The 22103-nt window shown below is 47.2% G+C and overlaps 1 protein-coding gene across 2 annotated transcripts in view; it reads left to right on the top strand.

Annotated features, from left to right (window-relative positions):
- LOC119971461 (diacylglycerol O-acyltransferase 1-like) overlaps positions 1-22103 on the top strand; it is a 423136-nt gene that overhangs the window by 342108 nt on the left and 58925 nt on the right. For both annotated transcript variants that reach the window (XM_038807022.1, XM_038807020.1), the window contains 2 exons: positions 3703-3744; positions 3837-3881. In XM_038807022.1, the coding sequence (XP_038662950.1) occupies positions 3703-3744; positions 3837-3881 (87 nt within the window). The remainder of the gene's footprint in view (positions 1-3702; positions 3745-3836; positions 3882-22103) is intronic.

Here is a 22103-nt window from a genome sequence, read left to right as displayed (position 1 = left end):
CCCAGCGTCCCCGGTCGAACCAGGAGAGTATGAAGCTCGGATACAACCCTCCCTAGAGTCCGCCATCGTACCCCAGCACACAACACCCATCCAGCCACCGCAAGAGGCTGCAACCCTGGTGCTCCGCAGATCACAGCGGACAGTTCGACCACCGGACAGACTGACTTTGTAAACCACCACCCCCGCCGGACTTGATTTTTTTGCAGGGGGTGAATGTGGTGAATGTAACATGGTAATTCACACTGTATCTTTGTAAGCGCAGTAGCGTATACGACCACTAGGGGGAGTAGCTCTGGGAATGCTCAGGAGCTTGTACAGGGCTCCACCCTTGGCTCCTCCCATGACTCCTCCCCCTTGTGCTGCTGTATAAATACCCTTGTCCAGAGTCAGCCTGCAGTTCACCGAGAGTTCATCAACGGGTAACAGGCTGGCTCTGTAGTAAGTAGATTAATGCCTATATTCATATTGGAAAACACGTGTCTGGTGAATTGATGGTTCCATCACCTCCCTTGCAGCAAAAATCCAGTGATGTTCTTATGGATTGGAAAAAGGCTATGCCAGAAGCGTGTGAGGAGAATCGATGGTCATGGCTAGTGTTGTAAACTCTGCCCCATACCCAAATCATTCAAGCACATCCATGAGGTACCTCCATTCTACTCGATCGAAGGCTTTCTCAGCGACTCGGGAGACAATCACCTCTGATGTCCTCTCCCCGGATGGGGTTTTTCTTACGTTCAGCAGGCGTCCAATGTTCACTGTTAGTTGTCTGCCCTTAACGAACCCCGTCTGATCTTCCGCGATCACTTCTGGCAGGCAACTCTCTAGTCGCCTCGCCAGTGCTTTCACTAAAATTTTCGTGTCAGTATTTAAGAGAGAGATGGGTCTGTGTCATCCACACTCCACTGGCTCCTTGTCCTTCTTGGGGATTAGCGAGATTGAAGCATGTGCCAGTGTGGGCGTCAGGCACCCTTCGACTGTGAGTCATCTTCCGCAAGTGCAGGGCCAGTGCTGCTGAGAATTCTTTGTAAAAGTCTACTGAGAACCCATACGGTCTTGGCGCTTTCCTTGATTGCATGGGGTTGGATGCACTCCATGATTTCGCCCAGCCCTAGCTGTGCTTCCAGCACCCATTCTCTGTCCTTCCCCACAACTGGTATGTTATGCCTGTGAAGGAAATGTTCCATCCCCAAGACCTTCTCCAGGGTCTCGGAGGTGTGTTGCCCTCGGTAAAAGTTTGTAAAGGGTTAGCATGTACAAGGCCTGGGGAATTTTGTGCAAGCGGGGGCTGTGGTCCAGGGCAAGGTAGCCAAGTCACAGGCAACCATGTGCCAGAGCCACCTGGAGATTGCAGCGATGCTCCTCAGTGTGGCCCAGTCACAGCAGGCCATTGATGAGAGCGTTGGCGGCAGTGTCCAGGCGCAGGCCTGCGTCGTGCAGGCACAGAGGGAGGTGATCCAGTCCCAGAGTGACATCACCCAGTCACTAGGAGATGTGACCCACACCCTGAGAGACGTGGCCCACTCACTGGCTGATGTGACACAGACACTCAGGGTGGTGGCACAGTCGCAGAGTGATGTGTTGCAGTCCCAGATGGAGATGGGCCACTCCCTGTGCTCCATGGCCGCTATTGTTCAAAGGCAGCACAGTAGCATAGTGGTTAGCAACGTTGCTTCACAGCGCCAGAGTCCCAGGTTCAATTCCCGGCTTGGGTCACTGTCTGTGCAGAGTCTGCACGTTCTCCCCGTCTCTGCATGGCTTTCCTCCGGGTGCTCCGGTTTCCTCCCACAGTCCAAAGATGTGCAGGTTAGGTGGATTGGCCATTCAAAATTGCCCTTAGTGTTGGGTGGGGTTGCTGGATTAGTAACCCCACCCACCTCTCCCCCGGCCCTGGCAAGGCCCCCCCCCCCCCCCCCCCCCCCCCCGCAGGAAGCATGGGCAGTGTCTGATCCGGAAGCCCTCAGTCCCCCCACTCCACCTCCTACCTCCTCTCTCAGCCAACACGCCAGGTTCACGATTTTCTGTACCACATTAGAAACACGCCGTCGGGAATTGGGCCCATCTGAGGTTCTGAATCACAGGCCCCGGAGAATCGGTCGTCAGAACTAATAATGAGATGCATACTGTACTTCCAGGTCGCTTGGCGAGCGCCATGATTTTGTCATTTTCGGGGGTCCGGAGAATGCCTATTCAGCGTGAAACCAGCGTCAGGCCCAATTTCGGCGTCGGAGCCAATTCTCTGGCTCATCGCGTTTCGTGATTTCAGCATCACCTCACGGAGAATCCAGCCCTTGCCGTTAGGTGAATTGGACATTCTGAATTCTCCCGGAATGGCGCCTGAATGTGGCGACTAGGGGCTTTTCACAGTAACTTCATTGCAGTGTTAATGCAAACCTACTTGCGACAATAAAGATTATTATTATTTCAACTGTAGGCACCTAGCCACAGTACAATGGCAAATGCTAATTAGAAATGGACAGCTTGTAATCAGTGCCCAAAATCTTATTATTCCCTTGACAGGAAACTTTCCTGCATTGACACATCAAGATTTATTTTGATTCATCATTAGTGCCTCATTTGTTTGAATGAGATAACTGACACCCGACTTGACTGTGGACTGATTTCAGCTTAGGGCCTGAAACCACTTAAAGTTTAACTTAAACTGCAAAATGAATCTTCAATTTCCGTAAAATCTTCTTAATGCTTTACATGCTATGTAATATAGCAATGCAGAGGAGCACTGACCATGAGCAGATTTAAGCCACTGCAGTGGAAGTCTGCCGAAGGAGATGGCAGGGACAATAAAGGTTTCTGATACGGGGACATTATATTGGATCAGTTCTAGTGAAACCTAGACATCAAGTAAGGCCACCACAGAACTTGGCTATGATTTTTCATTATTGATAGTTTGTAAACATTCAATCGACCACACTTAAAGAATGGTCATTTGGATGAAGGACTGCTGACATTTGTGGAATCAGCGCAAACTATGTGCATCAGAAGAATGGGAGAATTATTCAGAGAAATTTTAGTTTTAACAACTTCATGAATACATATTTCTCTGAATATTGTCCCCAAACTCATTGGCAGATATTATGCTTACAATATTGTAAAATAGTGGTCGTAGAATTTGAGTTGTGCAGGGACAAGTTAATTCTCGATATTCTAAATGGGTTAACATCTCAGCAAAAAAAGATAAAATAGTGTAATTTGAATGCATTACACTCCACTGCAATTATAACCACTGCAATTTCTAACCAAAAAAATCAAAAGTATTAGCTAAACAGATATTATTATCAATTTTATATGGGTTAAATAACATTTAAACTCTTTAAAAAAGAAAATGGTCTCATTGATTTAGAAACAAATTCTACGGTAGCTCTAATATAGTGAAAAATAACAGCTTGGATTTGCAATTGGGCTGACAGGATTGGTGAAACAATTAACCAAAGAACATGTCAGCAGCTTGTGATCATTTATGGAATAGGTTGCGTTATCTGCAAGTGATCTCAGAGTTGCTTGTAATGTAATGTAATATGTGTATTTTATTTGACTGCGAGTGCATGTTGTTGATTGTGTGGAGTTTTCTATAAGCAACTAACAACCATTTGATTGTGAACCTATTTATATTGTTAAGTTTTACTTGCAGACATAGTTCATATTATGTCAGACAGAATAAAGAGTAATTAATGTTTCTTCCTCCAGTGGGTTTTGCCAGTGACTCGAAACGCAATGCAGCCTTTTGTTGTAAGTAAGATACTCTTTTCAAAATTAGCTTGCAGGGATTTTAAACCAGTGGCTGTTGTTGATTAAAATGTCTTTATTTAAACTTATTTTAGGAGATGAAGCTGACTACGGTGATTCATCAACTAATGCTCATAGCGGTGGGTAATGTCATTCTTCATCAATTGTGCATTTATGATGTATAGAGGCAATCCAAAAGCATGCAGAATGTAATTAAGAGGCATGAAAATGCTAATCACTAAGGATCAACAATAGGAACAATAAAACATTACAGCGGAGTACAGACCCTTCGGCCCTCAATGTTGCGCCGATTTGTGAAACCAATCTAAAGCCCATCTACACTATTCTATTATCATCCATATGTTTATCCAATGACCATTTAAATGCCCTTAATGTTGGCGAGTCCACTACTGTTGCAGGCAGGGCATTCCACGCCCCTACTACTCTCTGAGTAAAGAACCTACCTCTGACATCTGTCCTATATCTATCTCCCCTCAATTTAAAGCTATGTCCCCTCGTGCTAGCCATCACCATCCGAGGAAAAAAGCTCTCACTGTCCACCCTATCTAATCCTCTGATCATCTTGTATGCCTCTATTAAGTCACCTCTTAACCTTCTTCTCTCTAATGAAAACAGCCTCAAGTCCCTCAGCCTTTTCTCATAAGATCTTCCCTCCATACCAGGCAACATCCTGGTAAATCTCATCTACACCCTTTCCAATGCTTCCACATCCTTCCTATAATTCGGTCACCAGAACTGCACGCAATACTCTAAATGCGGCCGCACCAGAGTTTTGTACAGCTGCAACATGGCCTCATGGCTCCGAAACTCAATCCCTCTACCAATAAAAGCTAACACACCGTACGCCTTTTTAACAACCCTATCAACCTGGGTGGCAACTTTCAGGGATCTATATACATGGACACCAAGATCTCTCTGCTCATCCACACTACCAAGAATCTTACCATTCGCCCAATACTCTCTATTCCTGTTGCTCCTTCCAAAATAAATCACCTCACACTTTTCTGCATTAAACTCCATTTGCCCAGCTCTGCAGCTTATCTATATCCTCTGTAACCTGCAACATCCTTCTTCACTGTCCATAACTCCACCGACTTTAGTGTCATCCGCAAATTTACTCACCCATCCTTCTACACACTCCTCCAGGTCATTAATAAAAATAACAAATAGCAGTGGCCCCAAAACAGATCCTTGTGGTACACCACTAGTAACTGAACTCCAGGCTGAACATTTCCCATCAACCACCACCCTCTGTCTTCTTACAGCTAGCCAATTTCTGATCCAAACCACTAAATCACCCTGAATCCCATGCCTCCGTATTTTCTGCAATAGCCTACCGTGGGGAACCTTATCAAACGCTTTACTGAAATCCATATACACCACATCAACTGCTTTACCTTCGTCCACCTGTTTGCCCACCTTTTCAAAGAACTCAATAAGGTTTGTGAGGTACGACCTACCATTCACAAAACCGTGTTGACTATCCCTAATCAAATTATTCCTTTCTAGATGATTATAAATCCTATCTCTTATAGTCCTTTCCAAGACTTTGCCCACAACAGAAGTAAAGCTCACTGGCCTATAGTTACCGGGGTTGTCTCTACTCCCCTTCTTGAACAAGGGGACAACATTTGCTATCCTCCAGTCGTCTGGCACTATTCCTGTAGACAATGACGATATAAAGATCAAAGCCAAAGCCTCTGCAATCTCCTCACTAGCTTCCCAGAGAATCCTAGGATAAATCCCATCAGGCCCAGGGGACTTATTTATTTTCACACTTTCCAGAATTGCGAACACCTCCTCTTTATGAACCTCAATCCGGTCTCATCTGGTAGCCTGTGTCTCAGTATTCTCCTCGACAACATTGTTTTTTTCCTCTGTGAATACTGTCGAAAAATATTCATTTAGCGCCTCTCCTATCTCCTCGGACGCCACGCACAACTTCCCACTACTGTCCTTGACCGGCCCTACTCTTACCCTAGTCATTCTTTTATTCCTGACATACCTATAGAAAGCTTTAGTGTTTTCCTTGATCCTACCTGCCAAGGACTTCTCATGTCCCCTCCTGGCTCTTCTTAGCTCTCTCTTTAAGTCCTTCCTGGCTCAGTTGGAACTCTCAAGCGCCCTAACTGAACCTTCACGTCTCATCTTTTACATCTTTTACATTAGCCTCCTTCTTCCTCTTGACAAGTGATTCAACTACTTTAATAAACCACGGTTCCCTCTGTGTTGTTACTCGTGTCTTAATAAAGCTCGTAGTCTCAATTGTGGAGAAGATGCTTTATTGTGAATTCGTTCTCTCTTCAGAGCTGTTTCCTAAGGTTACCTTCAGTGCTCCTAGCTGGTATGTGTGGGTGTCTGTCCTGCTCCAAGTTCTGCCCTCTGTGAAGTGTGTCCTCACTTCCTGTCCCCGTCTATTTATATGGATCTCCCGTGCCCCCTCTAGTGTTTGCTCAGTTGTATTGCATCTGGTTAACTTGTGATCACCACATCCCCCTTTTTCTCTTTACATATTTTCTGTACATCGTTAAAGAAAATTGTACATCCTGTCCCGGTGTATTTATAGCTCTCCCTCTGGTGTTTGCTCAGTTGTTTTGTATTTAGTAAATCTACGATCACCACATCCCCCTTTTTCTCTTTACATATTTGCTGTACATCGTTAAAGAAAATTATAGAAAACAGTTACTTATGATATGCGTATCTATACAGGTGATGGTGCTATTGCATATTGTACAAAGCCAATGTAGTTATATGTCCAATCTTAATAAAAACATTTATGAGTCCAAACTTGATGAATTTGTTCAGAGCTTTTTTTTTTTCTTTTTGTTGTTGATGACGTGGTGATATTGATATTGCAAGTCCGCTGTGAATGTTGTTGGTGTTCCTTGTTATTTTAAGTACCCAATGCATCATTCCGAGGTGTTTGCATGGTCACCTCACTGATGTTGACTGGCATGGACTTTTTTCTGTGCTTGTGGTGTTGATTTATTGTCTCATCCGCCTTGGATGCTGGTGCGCTTGCTCGTTCTGGAGCAGACGTGAGTTTGTGCGATTCGTTGTCATCCCATGACATGTTTGTAGTCTTGTCATCGTTTTGCAGTGCGCTGAGGCATTGTCCTTCATGTGCCGAGTAGTACAATTGTGTACAAGTCGTTGGTCCATTGCTGTTGTTTCTGTCGTTCCTGTTTTTGTTGTTTTCGTTGCCGTACTTGTTGCTGTTTTTGTCGTTTCTGTCTTTGGTGTTGGCACTGTCGTTGTTCCTGACTTTGTTGTTTTCGTTGCCGTTCGTGTTGCTGTTTTTGTCGTTTCTGTCTTTGGTGTTGTCGCTATCTTTGTTCCTGACTTTGTTGTTTTCGTTGCCGTTCTTGTTGTCTCTGTCTCTGTCGTTGTCGCTATCTTTGTGCCTGACTTTGTTGTTTGTCTTGTCGCGCTTCAGGTTGCTTTTGTTCTTTCTGTTGTCGTTCTCGTTTCTGCTGTGCTTCTTGCTATTGTTGTTGGTCTTGTCGCGCTTCATGTTGCTTTTGTTCTTGCTGTTGTTTGTCCCGTTTCTGCTGTGCTTCTTTTGACTTTTGTTTTTCTTGTTATACTCTATTCGTGTCCCGAGTGGATAATTTGAGTCATTGAGCATTTCGTCTCGAGAGTGGTGCGAATGATCTGATGTTGCATCGGTGCAGGTGACCTCAATCATTTGTGGAGAATTAGATTCCTCATCTTTGCTTTCTTGGTGCTCCTCTTCCGTAGTCAAATTCTTCTCGATTTCATTTGACGCGGTGTCTCTGGATTCTTGGCGCTCCTCTTCTGGAGTCAAAACCTCCATGATTACAATTGACGTGATGTCTGTGGACTTCTGGTGCTCCTCTTCTGGAGTCCAAATCTGCATGATTTCAGTTGACGTGGTGTCTCCGGACTCTTGGTGCTCCGCTTCTGGAGTTGAAATCTTCATGATTTCTGTTGATGTTGTCTCACTGGACTCCAGGTGCTCCTCTTCTGGAGTCAGAATCTGCATGGTTTCTTTCGGCGTTGTCTCTCTGGACTCCAGGTGCTCCTCTTCTGGAGTCAAAATCTGCATGTTTTCTTTTGGCTTGGTCTCTCTGGACTCCAGGTGCTCCTCTTCTGGAGTCAGAATCTGCATGGTTTCTTTCGGCGTTGTCTCTCTGGACTCCAGGTGCTCCTCTTCTGGAGTCAAAATCTGCATGTTTTCTTTCGGCATCGTCTCTCTGGACTGTTGGGTGGCCCGACTCTGTGCTTCTGTACAGACAAGCTGAGAACTGTCAGTCTCGCTGTGATCCTGTACGTCGAGTGCGATCACCTTGTTACTGTTTTCGCTCTGTGCTTCGGTACAGACAAGCTGAGAACTGTCAGTCTCGCTGTGATCCTGTACGCCGAGTGTGATCACCTTGTCACTGTCTTCGCATGCAGTGGGTAGAGGTGCATTGTCTTCTTCTTGTTCATGTGAGCTTGTTAGACTTTCATAGTCTGCTTGTGGTTGCTCAGATACGGCAGGTTGACCTTCATGGTCTTGTGCATGCATGGTGTCAGTGGTTAGATGTACGTTGTCTTCTTCCTGTTCCTGTGAGCTTGGTAGACTTTCATAGTCTGCTTGCGGTTGCTCAGATACAGCGGGTTTACCTGCATGGTCTTGTTCATGCATGGTGTTCGCCAGGGAGTTTTTGCTTGCATCCCTTTGGAGTCTTTCATCACTCGCACTGTGGAGCCTGTCATCGCTCGCTCTGTGGAGTCTTCCTGTGCTCTCTGTGTGGCGTCGTCGTCGTCTAGGGTATTGCTGTCATCCAATGTATCGACGAGCTGCCATGGCATCATGGTGTTGGATTCATCTACCATGAGTAGAGTCGTGTTGAGCTTTGCAACGGTGTCGCTGATGCTGTGATCAGCATGTCCAAATAACTCCTCCATGTCTGAGTAGTATTCTTTGAAACCCATTTCATCTTCGTTGGCTTCTTCTACCACGAGTTGATTCGTGTTGAACTTTGCGACCGTGTCGCTGATGCTGTGATAAGCATATCCGACTGACTCAGCTGTGTCTGAGTAGTAGTCTTCGAAAACCAAATCATCCTGGTTGGATTCTTCTACCACGAGTTGATTCGTGTTGAACTTTGCGACCGTGTCGCTGATGCTGTGATAAGCATATCCGACTGACTCAGCCATGTCTGAGTAGTGTTCTTTGAAAACCAAATCATCTTGGTTGGATTCATCTACCACGAGTTGGTTCGTGTTGTGCTTTGCGACCGTGTCGCTGATGCTGTGATAAGCATATCCGACTGACTCAGCCATGTCTGAGAGGTAATCTTCGAAAAACAAATCATCTTTTGTTGTTTCGGAATTCTTTTTGTTCTCTTCACTTTGGGTGGTGCAGACTGCTTTTTTCAGGGTGTTGTGCAAGTTGTTTTTAACTGTTGGTTTAAGTTCAGGCGTTTTTCTGTGTTCTGAGGCAAGAAAATTTGTGTTTACCACTTTAAGTGTCTTGTTTGCAATTTTCGGGCATTTCCCTTTTAAGTGGGCGTGGTCGGGATGCTCAGACGTCATGACGTCACACGCAGGAATGCATTGCGCATGCGCAAATCGGCCTTCCTCCTTCACTGCGCGGTTTTGTTTCCATTGCGCATGCGCGGCGTGCGCATGCGCATTACGATCCGCGACCAAAACTTTTTTTGACTGCTCATGCGCGGCTTGCGCATGCGCATAACGATCGGCACCGCGATATTTTTTAAACTGCGCATGCGCGGCTTCCGGTTCCGGCGCATGCGCAGACGCAATTTGTAGTTCTTTGCTTACCGGAGACTGCAAAATGTGCTCCGACGCCATTTTTTCGCGGATTTCAGCGATTTTTCTGTCCCATCTGGACTGGATTTCTAAAAGTTGTAAGTTACCTTCTCTTCCCGATTTGGACTGGGTTTCAGCATTTTGGCTTTGTGAGAAATTCTTGTTATTTCTTCTTTTTGATCTGTACTTTTCATTCGCGATTTCTTGTTCTTTTCGTGATATTTTAAGTTTTGCATCACTCAGCCTCTGTGCAGTTTGGACTCTGAGCATGCCTTGCTGTGCAAATTCCTTACAGTACTCTTCAAATTTGTTTAGTACCGTTTGTAAGCTGTTTCTGTCTTCACCTTTTGAGTATTTAAATCTATTATAAACTTTCGTAGCTTCATGTCCTTTGATGAGAATTGCTATTTTAATTTTGTCTGAGGCTGCTGCTGCATCATATGCTATGATACCGTAACCGAACCATTGTTTAAACGTTTCCCAGACACTTTTTACATTTCCAGTCGTGTCCAGCTGAAGTGGGAATCCAAGGCACTTCCTCCCATCAGCGATGTCTTCCCAAGTCGAATGTCCAGTAGGAGATTTCCATGCCATTTTGTTCTTTCTGTGTCTGCCACTGAGTTGTCCTGTAGTAAGCGTCTGAAGCCACTCCTGGGTACCATGTGTTGTTACTCGTGTCTTAATAAAGCTCGTAGTCTCAATTGTGGAGAAGATGCTTTATTGTGAATTCGTTCTCTCTTCAGAGCTGTTTCCTAAGGTTACCTTCAGTGCTCCTAGCTGGTATGTGTGGGTGTCTGTCCTGCTCCAAGTTCTGCCCTCTGTGAAGTGTGTCCTCACTTCCTGTCCCCGTCTATTTATATGGCTCTCCCGTGTCCCCTCTAATGTTTGCTCAGTTGTATTGCATTTAGTTAACTTGTGATCACCACATCCCCCTTTTTCTCTTTACATATTTTCTGTACATCGTTAAAGAAAATTGTACATCCTGTCCCGGTGTATTTATAGCTCTCCCTCTGGTGTTTGCTCAGTTGTTTTGTATCTAGTAAATCTACGATCACCACACCCTCGTTCGACCACTTCTTGCCTGCCTGGCAGGTACTTACTTACCAAGGACACGCAGTAGCTGTTCCGTGAACAAGCTCCACATTTCAATTGTGCCCATCCCCTGTAGTTTCCTTCCCGATCCTATGCATCCTAAGTCTTGCCTAATCGCTTCATAATTGCCTTTCCCCCAGCTGTAACTCTTGCCCTGCTGTATACCTATCCCTTTCCATTGCTAAAGTAAATGTAACCGAATTGTGGTCACTATCACCAAAGTGCTAACCTACCTCCTAATCTAACACCTGGCCTGGTTCATTACCCAGTACCAAATCCAATGTGGCCTCGCCTCTTGTTTGCCTATCTACATAATGTGTCAGGAAACCCTCCTACACACATTGGACAAAAACTGACCCATCTAAAGTACTCGAACTATAGAGTTTCCAGGCAATAGCATTTCAATAATGATAGGCAGTTAAATTTGCATGATTGTAACAATTTCTGCCTGACTTGTGACCCCTCCTCTGTGTCTTTCATATCACTGCTCACAGTGTACTCATTGATGATCAAAAGAAGGAGGCAGTGGCATGGTGATATTGTTACTGGATTATGTTATGGGCCAGGGTTTATAGAATCCCAAAGTGTATCATGGAGTTCACCTGACCCACAACTTTTAATAGATTGTGATATGGGGAGCACATGGCTCACTCTACAGGTATGTTACAGCAGAAAATGGACCAGTGGTTTTGTAAAAACGAAACAATGTTTATTCTATGAACTCAAGTTAACCTTTTTAAAACAAACGGTGAATATCTTAGCAACCAGTAAATCAAATACACCCCCAAAAGAATACAACACTAAGTAACCTGTATGCTGTCCTTTTACACCCAAAAGACTTAACAAACCTTCAAACAGGAGCACATTAGGTTTACATTTAATACTGAGATCTTTTTACAATTCTGAATTCACCAAATGACCCACACTCTGACATCACTGCAGTAACATGAGCAGCTCCATTTCTTACAAATACATTTCTTAAACACCCATTTCTTAAAGGGTACTCTCACATGACAACTAGTAATCCAGATACCCAGGGTAATGCTCTGGGGACCCGGGTTCGAATCCCACCAGAGCAGATGGTGAAATTTGAGAGGCGGCATGGTGGCACAGTGGTTAGCACTGTTGCCTGATAGCACCAGGAACCAGGTTTCAGTTCCAGCCTTGGGTGACTGTCTGTGTGGAGTTTGTACATTCTTCCTGTGTCTGGTGGGTTTCCTCCCACAGTCCAAAGATGTGCAGGTTTGATGGATTGACCAAGCTAAATTTCCCCTTTGTGTCCAAAAGGTTAGGTGGGGTTATTGGGTTACCGGGTTAGGGGGGCCTAGGTAGGGTGCTCTTTCAGAGGGTCGGTGTAGATTTGATGGGCTGAATGGCCTCTTTCTGCACTGTAGTGATTCTATGATTTGCTTTGTGACTATATAAATAACATAGCTAGACTATTTGGTAGCATCCTGCATGTCTAGATATTGTACTGTTGTTCAAGGGCAATATCATAACAATATTAAAAAGGTCAGAGATGAGAACAGGCCATTTGACTCATCATCCCTCAAGCATTCAGCACACCCAGTTTGAATACGTTCTAAATGCTGCAGATGCCTAGATATTTACTACTTTCCCTCAACAGATTATTTTGCATTAAATGATTTATCTAATGTGGCTGGTTTCTACTATTTTGCTTTATTTTAAAATATAATTTCAGCTTTATTTTGTCTAAAACATTCAATATTCAATGTTCTTTTGTCGAGATTAGAAAGTGAGGTTTTAAAAGATATCCTCAAAACCATATAAGGCTATGACTCATTTTTCATTCTCACTCCATAGTACAAAATATTTCCCACTTTCTCTGTCTGTTAGCTTTGACAAAGAGTCATTTGACTCGATACATTAGCCCTTTTCTCTCCCTACTGATGCTGTCAGACCTGCTGAGATTTTCCAGCATTTTCTTTTTCCTCAAAACCATTCTGCTTTTACAATGCCCCTCTTGAATGCTTGCAATTTATTTGATAGCCTCAAAATCTAAACTGTGCATTGTATCACACCATGCACTTCTATGTATGTTTAATATTTATGAATGGTGTTGTTTCAGATTATTTTATGAGCATTATAACAGCTTAAAAATGCTTTAAGGTTTATGAGGAAGGCAGTTGGAGAAATGGATTGGAATACAGTGCTATCATTTAAAGAATCTGTGGATGAATGCGATGCCTATAACTGAAATAATGGCAATTTCTCTCTGATTGTTGTTATATTACAGAGATGCAATATATATATTGCTCATTTGTCTTGCTGAGTTGTATTAAACTTGACGATAAACAGTCAAAGTCTTCCAGTTGATGACAAATTATTAATTGAGTAACAAAATAATTCATTTGTGAGTTCTTTTACTTTAATACTTTGACTAATAATAGAATTAACTAAGATTAGATTAAATTAACAATTAATATAATACACTACACTCTGAGCTGGTCACGTCTATCCTCTAGCTGCAATACACAGACACTAACACTAAGAAAGAGCGGGAAACTCCTTGTATAGTTCCTGTTGGTGTTGCCATCTAGTGATCATCTGACTGTACTGACTGCACATTAACTAATCATGTATTAACATATATAGAGATCACTACAATTGTAGTTAAAGATTGTCAATTTGTTGAATTTTTATCTTTTTGCACAAAAAGGATTGAGTTCTGTTTAAGTGTTGAGTTGGAAAACAAATGAATTTTCACAAGTTAAAAGATAAGCCCACAGCAAAAAGATGTGCAGGTTAGATGGATTTGCCATGATCAATGCACAGGGTTACGGGGATAGGGCGGGGAGTGAGCCTAGATACAGTGCTCTTTCAGACAGTTGGTACAGACTTGATGGGCTGAATGGCCTCCTTTTGCACCGTAGGGATTCTAAGGATTCTACTTATATATTAGGGGCCTCACGGTAGCATGGTGGTTAGCATCAATGCTTCACAGCTCCAGGGTCCCAGGTTCGATTCCCGGCTGGGTCACTGTCTGTGTGGAGTCTGCACGTCCTCCCCGTATGTGCGTGGGTTTCCTCCGGGTGCTCCGGTTTCCTCCCACAGTCCAAAGATGTGCGGGTTAGGTGGATTGGCCATGCTAAATTGCCCGTAGTGTAAGGTTAATGGGGGGATTGTTGGGTTACGGGTATACGGGTTATGTGGGTTTAAGTAGGGTGATCATTGCTCGGCACAACATCGAGGGCCGAAGGGCCTGTTCTGTGCTGTACTGTTCTATGTTCTATGTTCTATGTTCTAATGCCAGAAAAGACTGATTTTGAGATATCACATCAACACCATTTCAGAGTAATGCAATGAGGTCCATTACTAATGACTAAGATATTAAGCAATTCATTGTGCGCGATTCAACTAATTGGGAAGATAGCGAGCACCATTAGCCGCATGTTTCCCTGTTTCTCGGTGCATGCAGCGTGACACACATTGTATAACGGGCCTCAGCGGGGAACACGCGGCTGAGGCCGCACATAGAGCCTCGTTTTGTACACTGAGGAGCTCTGCTCACCAGAACTCCCCAGTGTAATGAGAGATGGAGACGCCATTTTTAAATGGCATCCTGATCTCCAAGGCCCCTGAAGCCTCCCCCTGCCCCCCCCCCCCCCCCCCCCCCCTCCCTCCCCCACCAGCCCAAATGCTTTTGGGAGGATCCCCACCCCAACATCCAAGCAGGGCACCTCTGGCCCAATCACGCATTCGCAAAAAATGCCAACTTGGCACCTTGGCAGACTACCCTGCCACACTGGCAGTGTCCAGGCCAGCTTGCAGTGTCATGCTGGCACCCAGGTGGCACTGCCATGGTGCCCAGGTAGCAGAGCAGTGTCAGGGCACCACCCTGCCTAATGGGCAAACGACTGGGGGCCTCCAATCCCCTGGGAAACCCCCACAAGTGCCGTCGGGTCTGGTCCCCATTTGTCGCAAAGGGATAGATCCCAAAGCATCAGGTACCTCGGGAATCTGCACATTAAAGTGAAATTAGCACACTGGGCTAAATCGCTGGCTTTTAAAGCAGACCAAGACAGGCCAGCAGCATGGTTCAATTCCTGTACCAGCCTCCCCGAACAGGCGCCGGAATGTGGCGACTAGGGGCTTTTCACAGTAACTTCATTGAAGCCTACTCGTGACAATAAGCGATATTCATTTCAAATGTTATCCCGGCCACAATGGGTGGGATTTACATCGCAAGTTAGATTGAGTTAGATTTTGCGAGGTGTTGTGAGCCATATAAATCCTGGGAGCGGGGTCTTCCGGCTTTTATTGACCAAGCTGCACCACAGTACTCTAACTTTCAGGCACAGCGTGGCAATTGGATCGTGCCCATTATCTTTTATCTCAGATGGCTAACAAATTTGCACACCAATTATAGTGAGGACAATTTTATTCAAGTGAAAACCATCCCTTTGTGCACTGAGATCAAAATGAATAGAACAGGAGATTGGATTGGATTTGTTTATTGTCATGTGTACCGAGGTACAGTGAAAAGTATTTTTCTGCAAGCAGCTCAACAGATCATTCAGTACATGGAAGAAAAGGGAATTAAACAAAATTCAAGAAAATACATGAGAATACATAATAGGGCAACACAAGATATACAATGTAACTACATAAGCATTGGCATTGGTTGAAGCATACAGGGTGTAGTGTTAATGAGGTCAGTCAATAAGAGGGTCATTTAGGAGTCTAGTGACAGTGGGGAAGAAGCTGTTTTTGAGTCTGTTCGTGCGTGTTCTCAGACTTCTGAATCTCCTGCCCGATGGAAGAAGTTGGAAAAGTGAGTAAGCCGGGTGGGAGGGATCTTTGATTATGCTTCCCGCTTTCCCCCGGCAGCGGGAGGTGTAGATGGAGTCCATGGATGGGAGGCAGGTTCATGTGATGGACTGGGCGGTATTCACGACTCTCTGAAGTTCCTTGCGGTCCTGGGCCGAGCAGTTGCCATTCCAGGCTGTGATGCAGCCCGATAGGATGCTTTCTATAGTGCATCTGTAAAAGTTGGTAAGGGTTAATGTGGACATGCCGAATTTCCTTAGTTTCCTGAGGAAGTATAGGCGCTGTTGTGCTTTCTTGGTGATAGCGTCGACGTGAGTGGACCAGGACAGATTTTTGGTGATGTGCACCCCTCGGAATTTGAAACTGCTAACCATCTCCACCTCGGCCCCGTTGATGCTGACAGGGGTGTGTACAGTACTTTGCTTCCTGAAGTCGATGACCAGCTCTTTAGTTTTGCTGGCATTGAGGGAGAGATTGTTGTCGTTACACCACTCCACTAGGTTCTCTATCTCCCTCCTGTATTTGGACTCGTCATTATTTGAGATCCGGCCCACTATGGTCGTATCGTCAGCAAACTTGTAGATGGAGTTGGAACCAAGTTTTGCCACGCAGTCGTGTGTGTACAGGGAGTAGAGTAGGGGGCTAAGTACGCAGCCTTGCGGGGCATCGGTATTGAAGACTATTGTGGAGGAGGTGTTGGTGTTCATTCTTACTGACTATGGTCTGTTGGTCAGAAAGTCAAGGATCCAGTTGCAGAGTGGAGAGCCAAGTCTTAGGTTTTGGAGCTTTGATATGAGCTTGGCTGGGATTATGGTGTTGAAGGCGGAGCTGTAGTCAATAAATAGGAGTCTGATGTAGGAGTCCTTGTTTTCGAGATGCTCTAGGGATGAATGTAGGGCCAGGGAAATGGCGTCTGATGTGGACCGGTTGCGACGGTATGCAAATTGAAGTGGGTCAAGGCGTTCTGGGAGTATGGAGCTGATGCGCTTCATGATCAGCCTCTCGAAGCACTTCATTACAACTGACGTCAGGGCCACCGGGCGGTAGTCATTGAGGAATGTTGCCTGGTCCTTCTTTGGTACCGGTATGATGGTGGTCTTCTTGAAGCAGGTGGGGACCTCGGAGTGGAGTAGGGATAGGTTAAAGATGTCTGTAAATACCTCTGCCAGCTGGTATGTGCAGGCTCTGAGTGCACGACCAGGGATCCCGTCCGGGCCCATCGCCTTCCGTGGGTTCACTTTCAGGAAGGCCGATCTGACTTTGGAAACTGTGATGGTGGGTATGGGTGAATTATGGGCTGCTGGGGCACTCGACAGCGGATTGTTGGTTACCTGCTCAAACCGAGCATAGAATGCATTAAGTTCATCGGGGAAGGGTACGCTCCTGCCAGAGATACTGCTCGGCTTCGCTTTGTAGCCCGTTATGTTGTTTAGTCCTTGCCACAACTGCCGAGAGTCTGTCTGTGACTCTAGCTTAGTTTGATATTCTCTCTTGGCATCTCGGATGACTTTGCGGAGGTCGTACCTGGATTTCTTGTATAGGACAGGGTCGTCTGCCTTGAACGCCTCAGATCTGTCCTTCAGTAGGGAGTCAATCTCCCGGTTGAGCCATGGTTTCTGGTTGGGGAACGTACGTACTGCTTTCTTTGGCACGCAGTCGTCCACACATTTGCTGATGAAGTCTGTGACGGTGGTGGCATACTCATTTAAGTTAGTCGCTGAGTTCTTAAATATGGACCAATCCACTGTCTCTAAGCAGTCACGTAAGAGCTCTTCTGTCTCCTCGGACCAGCACTACACAACCTTCTTAGCTGGATTCTCCCGCTTGAGTTTCTGCTTGTAAGCCAGGAGAAGGAGCACAGTCTTATGGTCTGATTTCCCAAAGTGCGGTCGGGGGATGGTCAGGTTTACACAAAACACCATAAAGAGTTTGTCTAAACTTGGGGCTTGGGCACGATTCTCCATTTTGTTGATCTTGGTGGACCTCTACGACAACTAAATTGCCGTTCATGATCCGTAAATGGGCTAGCACCAGCGCTTTGTGGAACTCGATCGATTCCGATGAAAAACAATGACCGATTCGCCGGGGCAAGGATTGTAACTCAAGAGGCTGATAAGCTGCGGCCGCATATTAGCACTCCACTCCCCACACACACCCATCCCACCCAACATCATGGCAGCACGGAGAGTGGCACACTGGTTTGCGGATGCAGAGCTTGAGATCCTGCTGGATGCTGTGGAGGAGAGGCCAGGTTGGAAAGGAGGCTGCCACCCACCGTCTTACACCGGGCCTGGGTGCAGGTGGCAGAGGCCATGAGTGCCGTGGGCCCCACCACCAGGACCAGACAACAGTGCAGGAAGAAGCCGCATAACCTCCTCAGGGCGGCAAGGGTGAGTAACCAGCACCTTGCCCCTGGCACCAATTCCAGTCTGACACATCCATAACCCCCCCAACACGGAGGGCAACCGAACCCCACCTGCCAGCAGTGTAGGCGCTCCCCTCCCTGTACCACATGCCAGCACCCAGACCACCCGGGTGCCCTGGCCACAAAGGTCACCAGCTGCCCACCACCTGTGCTGCATGGGTCCGACTGCCTAACACTGCGCTGTCTCCCACTCAAAGAAGAAGGCGGTGCATAAGCACAGAGAGAAAGAGAAGTCTGGAGGGGGACCGCTAAGCCTGCGCACTCACTGTCACGGAGCAGATGGCACTGGACGTAGTTGGTGGGCCCAGAGAGAGAGCATTCGCCGAGCGGAGGTTGGCATCCGGCAACCAAGTGAATCCCCTCAGTTACAGTGTCCCTATGGCATGCGTGGCCCGATCCCCACACCATGCCCTCACCACCCCCGCACCACTCATTACCCCAACCCGTGATCCAATAATGCTTCATGTCTTGTGTCTTGCAGGATCATCTGGTGATGAGGCGGGCCCTTCTGGTATCCCACAACCCCAACCCCCAAGCAGATTCCAGCGAGGTCAGCAACAGATAGCATCGGGAACCCCCAAACGGCAGCCCAAGAAACCCTGGAGCACCAGTCCAGGGACGACACTAACTGTCCATAACACTAACTGCCCCACCATCCCAGAGACACTCACCTCGTTGGGCATGTTAGTGAAGAGACTCCTGGGGCACTATCTGGTGTGCACCACACACATGCAGCAGTACATCGGATGGAGATAGGAACCCCCAACTATTGGTGCCATTCAGATGGGTCTTGGGCTTTTGGAAAGGGCGGTGCCATCGATAATTGAGATGCAGACACAGAGCCATGGACTATTAGAGGTGTTGTCAGGATCCATTCAGCGACTGCAGGTGCAGTTGGAGGAGTTCAACCGCCAGTAGAGGCAAGAGACGATGCTGACAATGCGTGCCCCCAGGCCAACACCGTACGGTTGGCGTCCCCGGTGGAAGTCTTGGGAGTGAAGTTATCGGCCATGGGTCAGGATTTCAAAGGCCTGGGGCACTCTGTGCAGGTAGTGGCCGAGGCATAGAACAGGGTTGCCATGTTACAGGCATCTAGTTCCAGAGCCACCTGGATATTGCAGCGACGCTCCAGAGCTTGGCCTAATCACAATGGGTTATGGCTGCAGTCGTCGATGGCATACCCCGGGCGCTGGTTGACCTGAGTCAGTCCCAGAAGATAATGTCACAGTCACTGAGAGCTGTGCTACAGTCCCAGAGGGAGGTGACCCAGTCCCTGTGCTCCCGGGCTGTGAGCATGGATACCCTGGTTGTGATGAGAGCGGACCTCCAGGACTGGGAGTGCAGGTGGTGGGGGAGCCTGGGCAGTTCGTTCTGTTGTACCATCATCCCACTGAACACCCCAAGGTGGAGGAGGTGATGGGGCCCATGGCTGTGACTCCCAAAGGAGAGGCCCTGGAACACCACAGCGCCTCAGACTCCCACCCCTGTCCCTCCTGTTTCTGGTGCATCTGGTGAGCAGTCAGCAGAACAGGGTGGCACCACGCCACCTGGGACACCCGAGCAAATGCCATTCCCGGTCGCTTCAGAGAACGACTGCTAAAAAGGACCCAGGTCACAGGACGGGAATTGCATCAGGCCACCTACATTACTGATGTGTTATCTGGGGACCCATCTAGATGTAATGTTAGGGCGGGTAAGGCCAGAAAGGTAGACACCAGTTAAGTTAGAACGGGAGCAGGACACAGGATAGTGTTAGGAACTAGGGCACAAACCGTTATAGACATGTTCACTGGCTATGTTCAAAATAAACACCTGTGCACAAAAGTTCCAAATTGCCTTGGTGCTCTTTCAGAATGATGTGAGGGATGGGCTGGCTGCAGAGGAGTGCTGGAGGGGCAGTGTGGGAGGGGGAAGATGTACAGTCATTGGACATGGGCACCGGCTGGGGCACCGAGGTCGGACACTGCACATTACCCGCCCCTCCCTCTCCCTCTGAACCCCAATCTGCACAGCAATCCCACCTCCGTCACCCCAAGGGTTCAGTGGGACCATGTGATGGAATGGCCAGCTCGCATGAGTGATCAGCCAGGTCAACGGTGGAAAGTGCTAACGTGGGCAGGAGTCAGTCCTTGTCAAACAACGTGGAACATCGAAAAGCGTGTCCTCATCATAGAATCCTTACAGTGTAGAAGGAGGCCATTTGGCCACCAAGACTGCACTGAACCTTCAAAGGAACAATCTACCCAAACCCACTTCCCCCTTTTCCGTAACCTCATAGCCTAGGCTGCACATCCCTGGACACAAAGGGACAATTTATCATGGCCAATCCACCTAACCTGCACATCATCGGACTATGGGAGGAAACTGGAGCAAACCCACGCAGACATGGGGAAAACGTATAAACTCCATGCAGACAGTGACCCAGGCTGGAATTGAACCCGGTTCCTGGCACTATGCGGCAGCAGTGCTAACCACTGTGCCACCGTGCCGCCCTAAATTTAATGTTAATCCAGCCCATAGCTTTATTGTTCCCACATTGCTAGCAATAGCCTTGGACATAATAACAGACGATAGATGTTGAGTATATTTTGCATCATTGAAGTAAATGTTCACACAGGCACACTTGAAAGATGTGCTGCCATTAGATGATAAAGGGGAGTTTAAGTTGCGTACATAGAGGTGTATAATCCTAAAATTAGAACTATTTCATAGTGGTCTTGATTCATCAGAATGGCTTCCCTCCCTTACTACTACTACTCTTCCAAAAAGCAAAGATACTGAAGAATTCCTATTGGGAAACTAGAGGCGGTATTCTGCATTGGTTGACGACAAAATCGCAAAACGTGATTGGGCTGAGAATAGGTTACAATGCCAAAATCGCGGTGGCGCCAATTTGACACCAAATTGTAATTCTCCGTCAATTCAACAGCGGCGTCAATGCGGTCCAGAACGCACATACAGTTAACACTGTTTGCATGTCGGACTTCCGGTTGCGGCTATGACCAGCTAAGTCGCACGTTTGGCTGCTCCTGCTACAAAGGTGTTTTCGGGCCGATTGGAGGGCCCCAACGGCGCTGTAAGGACAAATCCCGGTGGGGGAAGGCTCCCTGAAGAGAACCAGACCAACTTTATGGTCGGTACCCGGAGTGGGGTGGTAAAGAAAGCAACAGCAGCTCCCAAAAAAAAGCGGGGGAAGAAGACCAAAATGGCGGCCGGTGGAGCACCCGAGGAATGGAGGAAATGGGCGGAGGAGCAGCAGGCCGCTCTCCTGCGCTTCTTTACGGAGCTGAAAATGGAGCTCTTGGAGTCAATGAATGCGACGACCACCAGGCTGATGGGAGCCCAGGCGACCCAAGAGGCGTCGATTCGGGAGCTGCAACAGGAGATGACTGTGAGGGAGGAGGAGGCCACGGTCCTCGTGGGAAAGGTAGAGGTGCACGAGGCACTCCACCTGAAATGGCAGAGCCGTTTTGAGGAGCTGGATACCCGAATGAGGCGGAAGAACCTGAGGATCTTGGGCCTGGCAGAAGGCCTGGAGGGGTCAGACCTCCCGGGATATGTAGCAGAAATGCTGAGCTCCCTGATGGGGGCAGGGGCCGTCCCTTCGCCCCTGGAGCTGGAAGAGGCCTACAGGGTCATGGCTAGGAGGCCAAGAGCAAATGAGCCCCCGAGGGCGGTGCTGGTGCGGTTCCAGCGACTCAGCGACCGTGAGAGAGTGCTGGAGTGGGCCAAGAGGGAAAGGAGCAGCAAGTGGGAGAATTCGACGGTGAGGGTCTACCAGGACTGGAGTGCGGAGGTGGCAAAGCGGCGGGCCCGGTACAACCGGACGAAGGCGGTGCTACATGCAAAACGGATCAGGTTCGGAATGCTGCAGCCAGCGCGCTTGTGGGTCACCTACAGGAACCAACACCACTATTTTGAGTCCCCAGAGGAGGCGTGGGCCTTTGTACAGGAAGAGAAACTGGACTCGAATTAGACCCAGGGGATACTTGGCGGCCGTAGCCGCTCGGGTACTTTCAGCTGAATTCTTTGTTTGGATTTTGAACTCTTGCTGTGGTTTTTCTTCTGATGTTTTTTCCCCCTTTGCCAACTTCCCTTAGTTATTGTTATTGTGGTTATTCATGGTTATTTATGGTTATTTATGCTGTTTGGTAGAGGGCGACTGTTAAGTACATTGTTATTTGTTATTTATCTGTTATTTATAATGTTAAGTTGGGGAGGTGGGACGGGGGGGAGAGCAGATCGGGGATAT

The sequence above is a fragment of the Scyliorhinus canicula genome, chromosome 9 (genome assembly GCF_902713615.1).
Source record: "Scyliorhinus canicula chromosome 9, sScyCan1.1, whole genome shotgun sequence".
In the NCBI taxonomy this organism is placed as follows: Eukaryota; Metazoa; Chordata; class Chondrichthyes; order Carcharhiniformes; family Scyliorhinidae; genus Scyliorhinus; species Scyliorhinus canicula.
The sequence above is the reverse complement of the archived record's forward strand: the minus strand, read 5'-3'. Positions and strand labels throughout refer to the sequence as shown.